Source organism: Notechis scutatus, chromosome 5 (genome assembly GCF_049901735.1).
Source record: "Notechis scutatus isolate UNSWTSFEM ecotype Mainland chromosome 5, rNotScu1.2, whole genome shotgun sequence".
NCBI classification, from domain to species: Eukaryota; Metazoa; Chordata; class Lepidosauria; order Squamata; family Elapidae; genus Notechis; species Notechis scutatus.
In genome coordinates, this window is record NC_142013.1 from 31,443,975 (window position 1) to 31,456,572 (window position 12,598).

General features: G+C 34.9%; 2 protein-coding genes across 2 annotated transcripts in view; one reads left to right on the top strand and one right to left on the bottom strand.

Moving 5' to 3' along the window:
- Nucleotides 1-12,598, bottom strand: part of CMSS1 (cms1 ribosomal small subunit homolog) — a 42,073-nt gene that overhangs the window by 13,089 nt on the left and 16,386 nt on the right. The window contains 3 exon segments of the mRNA XM_087967525.1: nucleotides 3,407-3,490; nucleotides 4,387-4,457; nucleotides 4,460-4,480. Of these exon segments, the coding sequence (XP_087823651.1) occupies nucleotides 3,407-3,490; nucleotides 4,387-4,457; nucleotides 4,460-4,480 (176 nt within the window).
- FILIP1L (filamin A interacting protein 1 like) overlaps nucleotides 8,653-12,598 on the top strand; it is a 153,720-nt gene continuing 149,774 nt past the window's right edge. Inside the window, exon 1 of the mRNA XM_087966459.1 lies at nucleotides 8,653-9,035. The gene's annotated coding sequence lies outside the window, so the exon portion shown is untranslated. The remainder of the gene's footprint in view (nucleotides 9,036-12,598) is intronic.

The window sequence follows — 12,598 nt, forward strand, 5'->3', positions numbered from 1 at the left end:
ACAAAAATAGATTCAGTCTTGAAAAAATACATGAATGACAATAAAATGATAATAAAAAACAAAACATGAACAGTGCATATCTTCATTAATAGCCTGAAGAATGTTCAGCCTTCTCTGTTTCTATCATCCACACAGATGTTTTCTGAATTGCTTACCATGTTTGTTGCCAGCTTTCCTGATTCTGCCATTATGTAGATGTGGGAAAGTGCCTACTGGGGGAAAAATTATTTCCAGCAACCATAGTGGGAACTCCCTAAGAGTGATAGGTGCTCCACAGCTGCAAAGTGCCTAGAGGAGAGGAACTTTTAAACTTATAAGATTTTGTTAATGTACGTTTATAATAAAGTAGTAGTAGTTCGACTGCTTTATTTCCTATCTGATATATCTGGGAAGGTTGACATCAATTTTGCAAGTTTTAAAATACAAAGTTCCCATTGTATCCTTTATAGTCTGAGAAGTTAGGTAGCTTCAGACTATATCCATTCTTATTTAATGGTTCTCTAGGCAACATCTCTTCACTCCCTTTCTCAAATCTTTCTTATATACCATGGATGCTATTGTCACTTGTGGATCATTGAGAATGTTTAGGGATTGTTTCACAGATAATAGGATTGAGACTCTGGTTAAAATTGGATCTTCTGGAATAGTTGGAATTATTGCTTCTGCACTGCCCTCCCTACCTCAGTTGCTGGATTCTATTGTCAGGCTGAGGTTGTTGGTCCTTGGGGACTATAACTTGCAACCTACTGATAGTAAATCTGGAGTGGTTCAGGAATCCATGACTTTTTCAAAATAATAGAGGACCCAATGCATACCTGCTGTATGTGTGTGTCACACATTAGATATTGTTTTTGCCTCAGGACAGTTATAGTGCGAGCTGACATTGGAAACATTACCATCAGTCCATTACCATGGAGAGATTGGGTTGTTCTCTGGCTCACTAAGATCACCCAACACTACAGGGAGCCATAGTCTGTTAGGGTGGCCTACCTACAGGACTAATGGATCCTACTGAATTCCATACGGCATGTGGGTTTTCCCTGAAGATCTATCTAGTGGTTCGGTTGAAGCCTTGGCTGTAGCCTGGAATAGGCAAGTGACTGAGGCCCTGAGCACCACTGAAGAAAGACAAAGAGTGAATCTGACCAAACATTAGACATATTAGGGCCTACATCATAGCAATAAGGATGACAAAATGTATTTGGCTGGGCAAAAACTATTTGCTCTAAATCAGGGGTCGCCAACCTTTTGGACCTCAGAGACCACCAAACTCATAATTTTAAATCCCGCGGACCAGAGACCCTGGCAAAATCCCCCCAAAAGTCTGCAGGAAAATTCCCCAACCCGTTTTCCTACTGATCGATCATTCTTTATTTGGGATCACAGCAGGGGTGGGATGCTACTGGTTCAGCCTGGTTCTATAGAACTGGTAGCTGTGAAGAGCAGCTGACACCGAACCGGTTTGGTGTTTGGCTCACCCACCCGCCCAGGCTCTAGGCTATCCTTTATTCCCTGCTTTTCCCTCCTCAGCTGCTTTGCGCGGCACAGCTGAGGTTGAAAAAGCAGGAAACAAGAGGATTTTCAAATGTAGCGCACCCGCACGCAGCGCTTGTCAGCTGCCCAGCACAGCTGATGATTTCTTGCAAACGCTGCACACACGTGTGTTATGATTGTCCACAGTTCGAAGAACCGGAAAATCGCTCCACTGGCTGGCCCCTCCAACTTGCCTGGTTTGGTAAGTTACTATTACTAAGTTACTATTTTTCTTTTTTCTTTTCCTGACCATCAGCTGTTCTGCTCTGCCAGGAGATTTAGATTAGCTAGAAAGGAGGAAATCCTTGGATTTCTTGCTTTCTAACTAATATAAAAGCAGAGCCGAACCTTCTTAGGACCGAAGCTTTTCAGTGCAGACTTAGGTAGCCAACTGCAGATAGATAGATCTCTAAGTGAATCTGTGATTCAACTCAATCTGCCTGCCTGTTTTTGTCTGATTTTGGGTAAAAGTTGCTCTTTTTTATAAAAACATAAATATTTACATAAATATTTATAATATTTACATACAAGCCATGCCCACCCAGTCACATGACCACCAAGCCACACCCACAAAACCGTTTGTTAAGAAATTTGAATCCCACCACTGGATCACAGGATACCATCTCCAGCTCCGTTCTCAGGGGGAGAAAGACTTTTGGCTTCATGCAAGAAAAGCAGCAGAAGCAGCGGAAGTCTTTCTTTCTCTCCCCCAAACCCCGCCAGAAGTAAGTTTTTGCCAGTGCAACCTCTTGGAGCAGGATGCCTTGTAGGGTCCCAAAGACTCATTTCTGGTGGAGTTTAGGAGAAAGAAAGAAAGACTTTTGCTGCTTTCCTTGCGCGCAGCCAAAAGCAGAAGAAGAAAGAAGCAGCCCAGTGGCCAGGCGAGGCATGTGGGGCGAGTGGGGTAAGTTCCCCAACTCTGCCTTTTCCCCCCTCCCCTCACTACCTCGTGTTGTTTGCAATGCAAGTGACATAAGCCTTGTGTTCTGTGCAGCCTGTATTAATTGCTTTGGGGAGTGCTTTGGGGGTGACATTTCTCTGCAGCCCACCAAAATTTTCTCATGGACCACCAGTAGTCCCCGGTCCACTGGTTGGCAACCACTGCTCTAAATGACTATTCTATGCTTTTTAATATTTACTCCTCTTGAAATAACAGGAGGAGGAAGATTTGTTAGATATATTCACTGCCTTGAGTAATTTGTAAAAATAATAAAGGCAAATATAAATAAATAATTGCAATGCACAATATTCCATACAATATTGCCTCGGCTTCCCATCATGCTTTTGGTCAAATGAAGCTTTTATACATCACTTTTTAACAATGGGATGAAGTGCACATGAGATTTCCATGCATGTTATGGTCAGTAGTGCAACCAATGTTACCCCAAATGTGCAAATTAGGAAGTCTAATCTAGACACTACATTTTAAGCCAACACAATGTTCTCCATATCCTACCACCTGGGAATATATGTAGTGATAAATATATCAGCAATCCTTGAGATGCTTTTTACTAAGAATGGCAAAATATGACTAAAAGACTCAGAAAAATAATATATTTGTTTTTATATTAGATATACAAATATACATATAGATTACATTCCAAGTTCAGTTCTATTTAGAATAGGATTTTGGACAGAATATTTTAGATTAGACTACAACTGTATTTTTCCTTGAACTGAAGGGAGAATGAAAAGTGACAGAAGAAATATAAATGATATTGAGACTAGTTAATACATTATTTTAAACAAACATTATGAAATAAAAAATATGGATGATTTCACTGAGAGTTATACTTAATTTACCATCATCTTATTATATCAAAATGTAGCATAAAAATTAAAATATTAATTGAAAATATTAATCAAGAATTACCTTTCTTTTTCTCTTTGGCTTCATTTCAATTTCTTTTTCATCCTTAGATTTCTCTTTCTCAACGTTGAGGAAGCATTCTGTAGGCTGGCAGAAGAAAAAATGTAGATTATGAGCTGGCATTTGGAAGAACTTTAAAATACAATGTTATGGCATGTACATGTCAGCCAAGACTTTATAATTTTTGAAATCATGTTCTTTTGCTATTAAGATAACAGAAGAACAGAAACTATTCCATGGCTATAGTCACAAAAAATGATCATAACAACATTCACTTAATATATTGTTATCAGTGAACAGAACATTTCAAATATTACATTTAAAAAAGCTGTAAGGGATTTTTTAATGCTATAAAGATCTTAGTTTTTGTTGATCTTGGTCTAGCCTAAAAGAGATATTGTTTAATATGGATCTTGGATTTTGCTTACTGTCTTGCTTATTGTATAACTTAACCATAATGCAAAGTAGAATAAAGCTAATATAATGGCATAATTATTTCACAAATATTAGAGCTCATAATAAAACATTAGAGCTCATAATAAGATACATCTCTTTTCTGCATTTATCAACAGTCATTTGGGTAAGATGGTTAGATAATCTCTCATGCACTGAAAAAGTCTCGAAAGTGAATTGGGACTGGTCTTGTTCTTCCTTCAAATATACCTTGCAAAGATACCTTCCATGTACGTGTATTCATCAAGAATGAGAAGTGTCTATATGCTTTGACATTTTCCACATGGAAACAGATACTTAGTTGAACAATGCATAAATATTTAAGAGTCTTTGCTCAGTGTCTGGCAAGGGTGATGGATTACTTCTGCATTGGTCTTCTTATATAACTTTCTAACATATCCCTTGAATCTTAAACTGAGGTATTCAGGCATTTGAATAGTATACTTTCCATTCAGCAAACAATGACTTCTTTAAATGTTTTTCACTGTGCACTAGATTGCCTTTTATTAGTGAAAATAAAATCAACCAACCTTTTTCCTTTTCTTTGAAGAAATAAGAGTTGAACTTGAAGTCTGCTGAATTGTTTCACTTGTATTAGCACATCTTCCTCATTATCTGAAAGAGCTAAAGACAAAAGCATATTTCAAAAACACCTTCAGCATTCTATTGTTCTCCTAGCAAATTCTGAGTTCATTGAACTTGGCAACTTGATTGGGTAATTATGAATATGGAAGAAAAACAGACTACTAAGAGTCTTAAAAGACAGTACTTTTAACAAATGTTGTTGAAGTATTCTCTAAGTAAGTAAAAATAGAAATTTTTACAAGAGAAGAAAAACTTTTTTAAAAAATAAGCCAACAATGCTTGACATATTACTTATTGGTTTCAGGACTCACTGGATGTTGACTACAAAAGGAATGAGAGCAGATAGCGGAAAACTGAAAGGATATGGGAGATGATGCACAATAATTTGACTACAAGATGCTATAACCATGTAAGTCAATTTATAAGTGCCTAAAATGCAGTCATGTGACCTGGGATTGGTGCCACTGTTAACAATGGCATGGTTGGTAATTATAAAGCACCCTTTCTAAGGCTACTTATATTCTTTGCACTATTTCAAATAATAAAATAAATTCTAATTCATTAGATTCTAACATCCTAGAGATTTTCAATAGATTACAGTATTCTTTCCCAAGCACTGAAAGACATTTGCACTGCTCAGTTCATATGTTGAGTCAACTACTAACCAAAATAGCTATTGCATATGTAACCAAGGAAACCTCTATAGCTTGTAGCTTGCCAAGAAAATCTAACTGCTAACTTTAACATGTCTTCATAGATCTTAACTTGGCAGGTCCAGAAAATAGAAAGGGATACATATCCAAAGCCGAATAATAAATAGCCTCTCCTCCTGTTTACACTTGTACATGCTTGCTCAAGACCTCTGAAAGGAGATGAGTAACTTCTATGACAGAATTTTAAGAACAATGCACCACCTGTCAATTGCTTATCTTCCCACCAGGCAGCAAAGCACATAAAGTAAGCTCTACTCTTTCATCCTGAAAATACCACAATTGCTCAGACAAGCAATAGAGGCCCCTTAAAGGTAAAATAAAAGTTTCTCTTGTGCAGTTGTGTCGACTCTAGAGGCAGTGTTCATTTCTGTTTCTTAGCTGAGGAAGACAGCATTGTCCGAAGACACTTCCATGGTCATGTGGCCAGAATAACTATATACCAAGATGCACAGATTGCAGATACTTTCCCATTGAAAGTCTACTCACATTTGCATGCTTTCAAACTGCTAAGTTGACAGGAGCTGGGGCAGGCAATGGGAGCTCACCCCATCACACGGTGCAAAGGTCTCAAACCCAAGCTGTCAGCTTTTCAGCTAACAAGCTCAGTGTCTTTAACCATTGAGCCTTAGTAATATGTAAATATATTTGGCAAAAATGACTACTACTACAGAACCGTTATAATAAACTTAGACTCATTTTAGAACAAATCTATGGTCTAAATTTCCATTCTTAATTAGTAGGAAATCTCAATTGCTTATAGTGATTTAATAAAACATAGCAGCCTCCAACATTGGCTCTCAGTCTAATACTGTATATGTGACACAACATAGAAATAATACTCAATGAATATGATGAACTAGCTTATACTTTGGCAGAAATGAGCATATAATAGACCATTTAATATGTCTTCTAATAAACTGTAGTTACATATTGCATTACTTACTACAATTATTGTTCCGCCTTCCTCACCTTGGATAGCAGGTAGTTTCACAATTTAGACACTGATAAAAATGGCATCTTGTTCTTGCAAGACAAGGCCTTGGAGACATGTATATATAACAAAATATAACTGTATAATGACATCCTATTTCATTTTTTAAATAGTAAACACAATGTACCCTATCTTTTTCAGGACCCTAAAATCATCTTATATATCTGACTATGTATAGTACTCTATTCTGAGTTGCCCAACTGATTGTAGAATATCAATATTTAGTCTTATACCTGGACATTTTATACACACACATATTATAAGCCTTTCTTTACAATGCTAATGCTTCAAATTATATGTTACCTAAAGGTCCTCTTCATGTACGTAATTTATACTACAAAAAAGTCATCAATCATTAATTGATTTGCATATATACATATAATTTTAAAAATTATAGATATATTTCCTTTCTTTCCCATGTTAATTAACAATTTTGTTGCATTCCTGAAAAAATAATATATTTTACAAAATAAACAGTACTATTCAATCTTATAGTATGGTCCTATCCTTATTCTTTTGCTATTCTGATACTATAAGCAAGAAAATTTTTTAAAGCCAAAACTGTTTTGTGGTATAAAACCAATTTTAATAAAGAGGCAAAAGCTGAAATAATAAAATTGAAACAAATTAATAAAGTACTCTTCCAACTTTCTATATTGTTTTCAAGTATTTGATTATGGAATTTTAAATTATATTTGTTATTCAAACTAACTCCCAAAAGATAAATCAGTACAGTACACAACCCTAATGATATAGTGGTTAAAGTGCTGTACTCTGTCCACAGCCTGGAATTCGATCTGATGGACCTCAAGGTTGACTCAGTCTTCCATCCTTCAAAGGTTGGTAAAATGAGGATCCAGATTGTTGGGAACAATATGCAAATAATAATGCTTCTACAATGTAAATTGCTTAGAGAGTGCTGTAAAATGCTATGCCGTAGTATATAAGCCTAAATGTTATTCCATTGCTATCTGTAATGTAAGTATTATTCACAAATATAACTAAACAATTAGATGAGTAATCTTACTAGTATTTTGTTATTTTTATTTAAGTTATTGCAATGTTTTTTGCCATTTTTCAATGAAATAGTATATCTTTTTCTTAAAAATTGTCATATGCTACTTACTAAGTCTTCCTTCCATTCATTCAACAGCAGATGTTTTTGTCTCCTAAATATAATTTGCTTTGCAAGTTCAGTCAAGTTTCTTCTCCATTTTTAATTGCTACAATTCTCAGTTAATTCCAAATGGATCTCATCAGCCAGAAATGTTGCAAATTAACATGGTTGTAGTTAAAGTAAGACATTTTGCAGACAGATGCCAACTACTCTAAATTTAATATTTCCTAGTTACACTAAAAACTGGGTAGAAAAATACTCAGGAGCAGCTGAAATTTCAAAGGAGCAGAGACTGATTAAGTCTGTCTACATAGCCAGAATTCCATCTTAAATCTCACACGCGCTGCAGACTTTTGGGCTCCCAATGTCAGCAATTTTTCCCCTTTCTAGTCTAGTTCTACTTAATCAGCAGCCTACAGAAAAGCCATGGAAGAAGCAGAATGTTTGCATTACTTTGTATCATGTCTCTCTCTCTCTCTCTCTCTCTCTCTCTCTCTCTCTCTCTGTGTGTGTGTGTGTGTGTGTGTGTGTGTGTGTGTGTGTGTGTGTGTGTCTGTCTGTGTGTGTGTGTGTGTGTGTGTGTGTGTGTGTGTGTGTGTGTGTGTGTGTGTGTGTATTTACAGTTATACTCAATGACTTCAGAACTTTCCCCCCTATTGGACCACCAATGTTACTTTGCTATATAATTTTTTATTTTAAATAGCAAGAAATTTGCTACCATCAATACACATCTTTAAAAAAAAAATACTATGTACTTGATCAGTTAAAAAAATGTTGAGAAACTGAAATTTTAAACTTACCTAAATCCGCTTTGTAGTTTTCCCCAATTTGTGTCTGACATATTAAACTACAGTTCCAGAATTTTCAGTTGATATGTGTTTCTATGGACTTATATTTTCAAAATGCATCCTATACCTGAAACTGAATTCTGGGGACTAATAGTGTCGCTCCAAAACACATCCTATTCATCATGCCCTTTTAAGTCAAATCACACTGTTCAAATGATCTTTCTAAAAGTTGATGTTCTCCTTTCATATCTTTTAAACAAGGCAGTCATAGTTTCTCAATGTGCCCTATTTAACAGATAGGGCACATATTATCAACAGACAAGTGCAGCACAATATCTTATGAACTGTAGTACAAATTTGCTTATTGTTACTAGATAAAATGGCTGGCATAGTCCAGTGGAAAGCTTTTCCTTCTATCCAAGCTTAATAAAGCTAGAGAACCAAAAGAGGAAGAAAGGCTAAAGATAATAATCCTTCAAGCATCTCTGTACTGGAAACGACAGAGATAAAAATGACATAGGATGCAATTGTAACATGGATGGTGCTCATACCTATATTTACTTGCAGCAAGCAAATGTTTGCTGCTTGCATTTTGTTCTATTCCTGCTGCAAAGAATGACAGGAGAAGAGGTCAGCTTTCCAGCAAAGTTGCCCCTCTCAAGTACTTGAAGAGCAAAGCAGGGAAAGGGGTTGATTTATATTAGGAGTTTCATTTAAATTAGTTCCAGGATTTCTATATCTCTTCCTTAAAGTGCTATCTTAGAACCTTGAATTTAACACTACTGCTACATCTATGGCTCAAAATACAAATGGAGAATGAAGCATTTCCTAACAAGCTGCTCTTGAGCATTTGAAATAAGTGTCCTTGTAAAGGAAAATAAATATTAAAGTTTACATCTATAAAGACAAAGGACTTCCCTTTGGTTCACCAGGATTTAAATATGCAGAAAAGGAAATTACCCAGAAGGTTATCTTCTTAAAAATGGTAAGCTTTTATATTCCTATACAATACCCCCCAAATTAATCTATAGAACCATTCTAGATTTACATTCAATGTGAACTCTGTTAATGGAAACTGTATAATTCTAATTCAGATACAAATTTTGAGTTAATTAAGAATGTCTAATTTCCATTAATTTATTAATAAAAATAGACAACCCTAATAGATAACGCACAAAACTTGTATGAAGTTTTGAAGACCACAATCTCTGTTTCAAAAATTTTTATCTGGTTGCCAGGAACAAATTATTAATAGGAACATTTGAATACAATTTCTGAGAAAGACTATAAAAGAAAATATTTATATATGGAGATACAATGTTTAATTGTTTTAATGACAGACAAATATATGGACACTCTCTTCTGGTGTGTGCATTTTAATAACCTCAGGGGGAAAAATCAAGCCCTTCGTTATGTTTGCTATATAATTAATTTAGAATATTATAGTATTGGGAATATTTCTCTTGGAAAGTCAGTATTAGCCTAGACAGGTGTTGTTATTAAACAAATTATCAAAAACTTAGTGATCATAATTTAGTCTTATTTTATTTATATGATTTTATTTGATTTTATTCTATTTTAACTTTTATGTATTGCATTTTTTCTTGATATGTTAATATAAAGCTGTTACAAATATTTAAAGAAATATCAAAAACTATCAACTATGTTATTTTATAAAAATCCTTTTCCCCTCTCCAACTAATGATTTACAAATAATCTTTTTAATTATGATGATACTTATAACAACATATTTTAACTCCTAGTCAAGAACTAGTAGTTATATGATGGGAAGATTGTAAACAATATCCAATTTAGGAAATTAAATCAATTTCATATTAGAGTTTAGGCTTAGTTTGTATATATTTCTTTCCAAAATTTCCTATTTAGGGAGACAGTGACACACTCTGGTTTGCCTTAATGCTTTTCACTACCTTTGATTTCTATTTCCCATATCCCTGTCCAAGTTTATTAAATGTGAGCAAGGAAAATATGCAGTATGCACATGAATATTAGGGATTGTTCATCGTTCAAATTGTTAATGGGCCATGAGTGAATTTCAGTTGAGGTATCTTTTTTAATTCTAGCGATCCAGAATAATATTATTCACTTGGAAAAGTTAAATGTGTGTAATTAAAAGTAAATTTGTTGCTTATTAGACTTCTCAATAGATTCTGCTAGCAGGAAGCTGGAAGAGATTTAATGCCTTCTTACATCTTGTTGAAGGCATGCCAAAATACAGCACTGATGGTATTGTGACCATACCTGGTGACAGTGAATTCATAACTTAATAATGCATTATATAATGACCTACTTCTTTTGAATTGTCCTTAACCATTTCACATTTATTTCACTATTATACCTTAACTTCTATTACTGTAAGAAAGAAAATTATTCTTCTATATTTTCTGTGACATCATTTATATCTAGCTACTGTATCTTTCAATATCTGCCTCCTTGCAAAGTCTAATCATTGAAGGCAAAGCAGACACAATCAACAGAGGGCTTCCTAAATAGACTTATTTCTAAGGGAAATACATATTTATGAATTATTGAGTTCAGTGATAATCAGGTGGTTGTGATTCCTACAGGAATAATATCAATTATGACAGGGCAATACAGGTTGAAGTCCATCTGAGTTGATCAGAAAACCACTGGGTAATTTTCATGCCTATAGTTTTCTTGACATAGAAAAGGGAATGTCTGATGTTTGATGGAGATTGGGTAGAAATGATGGAGCATCATGGAAGAAGTAATACAGGTAGTCCTTGTTTAGTAATCACCATTTGGACTGGCAATTCCCTTGTTTAGTGAAATATTTGCTAAGTGAAACTATGACTATGCTTATTATCTTATTTCACTTTTCCTTTGTTTTATAGACCTTCAAAGGTTATAAATGTTAGGACATGTAGAAAAGCTACTTTTCCATCACGTAACCACAAATAATTGCTAAATGGGGTAGTTGCTGTTTGGGTTAGAATCATTTTTAAAAAGAGTAATCTACACTATTTTTAATATATTTTCTTCATTTTGTGTGATATCAGACCTAACAATACTTTAAAGCATACTAGCATATGATCGAACTATTACCTTACCTTAGCAATAACAGACAAAGGAATAGACAGAAGGAACAGTGGATAAGTAAAGGTAAAAGACTTGATTTCTAGCTCAAGTTTTCTATCGTTTCTTGATTTTGTCTGTGTAATTATATCATTAGGCCATTTTGATGAATAAATCTATAACTTTGGAGATGCCATTCAAATGTGACTTAGTGAAATTATTGCTTTCAGGTCAAAATAGTTTGAAATATTATGGTATTAGTATGTAACAACTGTTGTTGTTTTGCAATAATTTAAAACTGTGCCTGGTGAAACATTTTGAAACCTCTTGCAAATGTCAAAAATATCCCAAATATTTGTATGTTATTTTATTACTCCTGTTAAGTCAGCTTGGAATACTCAAATCTGCTATAAAGTTGCATTGTGACATGAAGTACTCTATACAAAATCATTTGCCAATTTTTAAAATTTATTCCTGGTTCACATTTTATCAAAGGAGCACTTAAATTCTCCACTCAGAAATGTTCCTTCCAAACCTCAGAATACTTAAGGAATTACTTAGGGAACTATAAACATGAACTATGTATGATGTCAGAATAAGGCATGAACATTTAAGGGCCATCTCTTATGATGTTTGCCTGCAGTTCTGCATTGTCAGAATTAAAATATTGATGTCAACCAACTTGTAATCAGCACACAGCACCATACCCTCACTCTGCTATTCTTTCCATAGATAACTTATTCTGCTGTGACATGCATATGTAATTCCACTGCAATGTTATGTTTATTTAACTTTATTTTGACACCAAAGGTAAAGAAGTCTGAAGACAGCATTTATACATATTTACAAAAAATTGTGTCAGTCCTATTCCAGTCAGTTCTTCACAACATCTGCTAATCTTCAATCAAAATGAGTTTTGAATTGCCCTTTGATACTTAAGGGTCTACAATAAATAATGATGAAAAAATGGTTTCACTATTATAGTTTTGGTGGAAATTCACAAAACTAGAAAGTGAAAAGCAACAAAACATGGACATAAGCTTCTAAGGCATCAGGTAATATGCCAGCTTTAGGTGTTAGTCATGACTTTGGCACTTAATGGCAGAACCAGTTCTGTCCATACTATATGAGAAATGAATACATGAATAAATAAAAATTCTTTATGGTTACTATTCAGTTGAAATAAAGCAAAACGATTTTCAGGTTATGTCCTTAAGAATGAAATTACTCTTCTATAAAACATAACCTTTTAAGGCAGTGGTTGCCAACCAGTGGGTCATGGCCCACTGGTGGTCCGGGAGAAAATTTTGGTGGTCTGCAGAGAAATGTCACCCTCAGAGCACACACCCCCAAAGCAATTAATCCAGGCTATGCGGGAACACAAGGCTGCACCACCCACATTGCCCGTGGGAACCCTCCCTGCCCACTCACTCCTTACCTAGCAAATTTGCCTGCTGAGTTGCTATTTTTCCTTTTTCCCCCCTGACCATC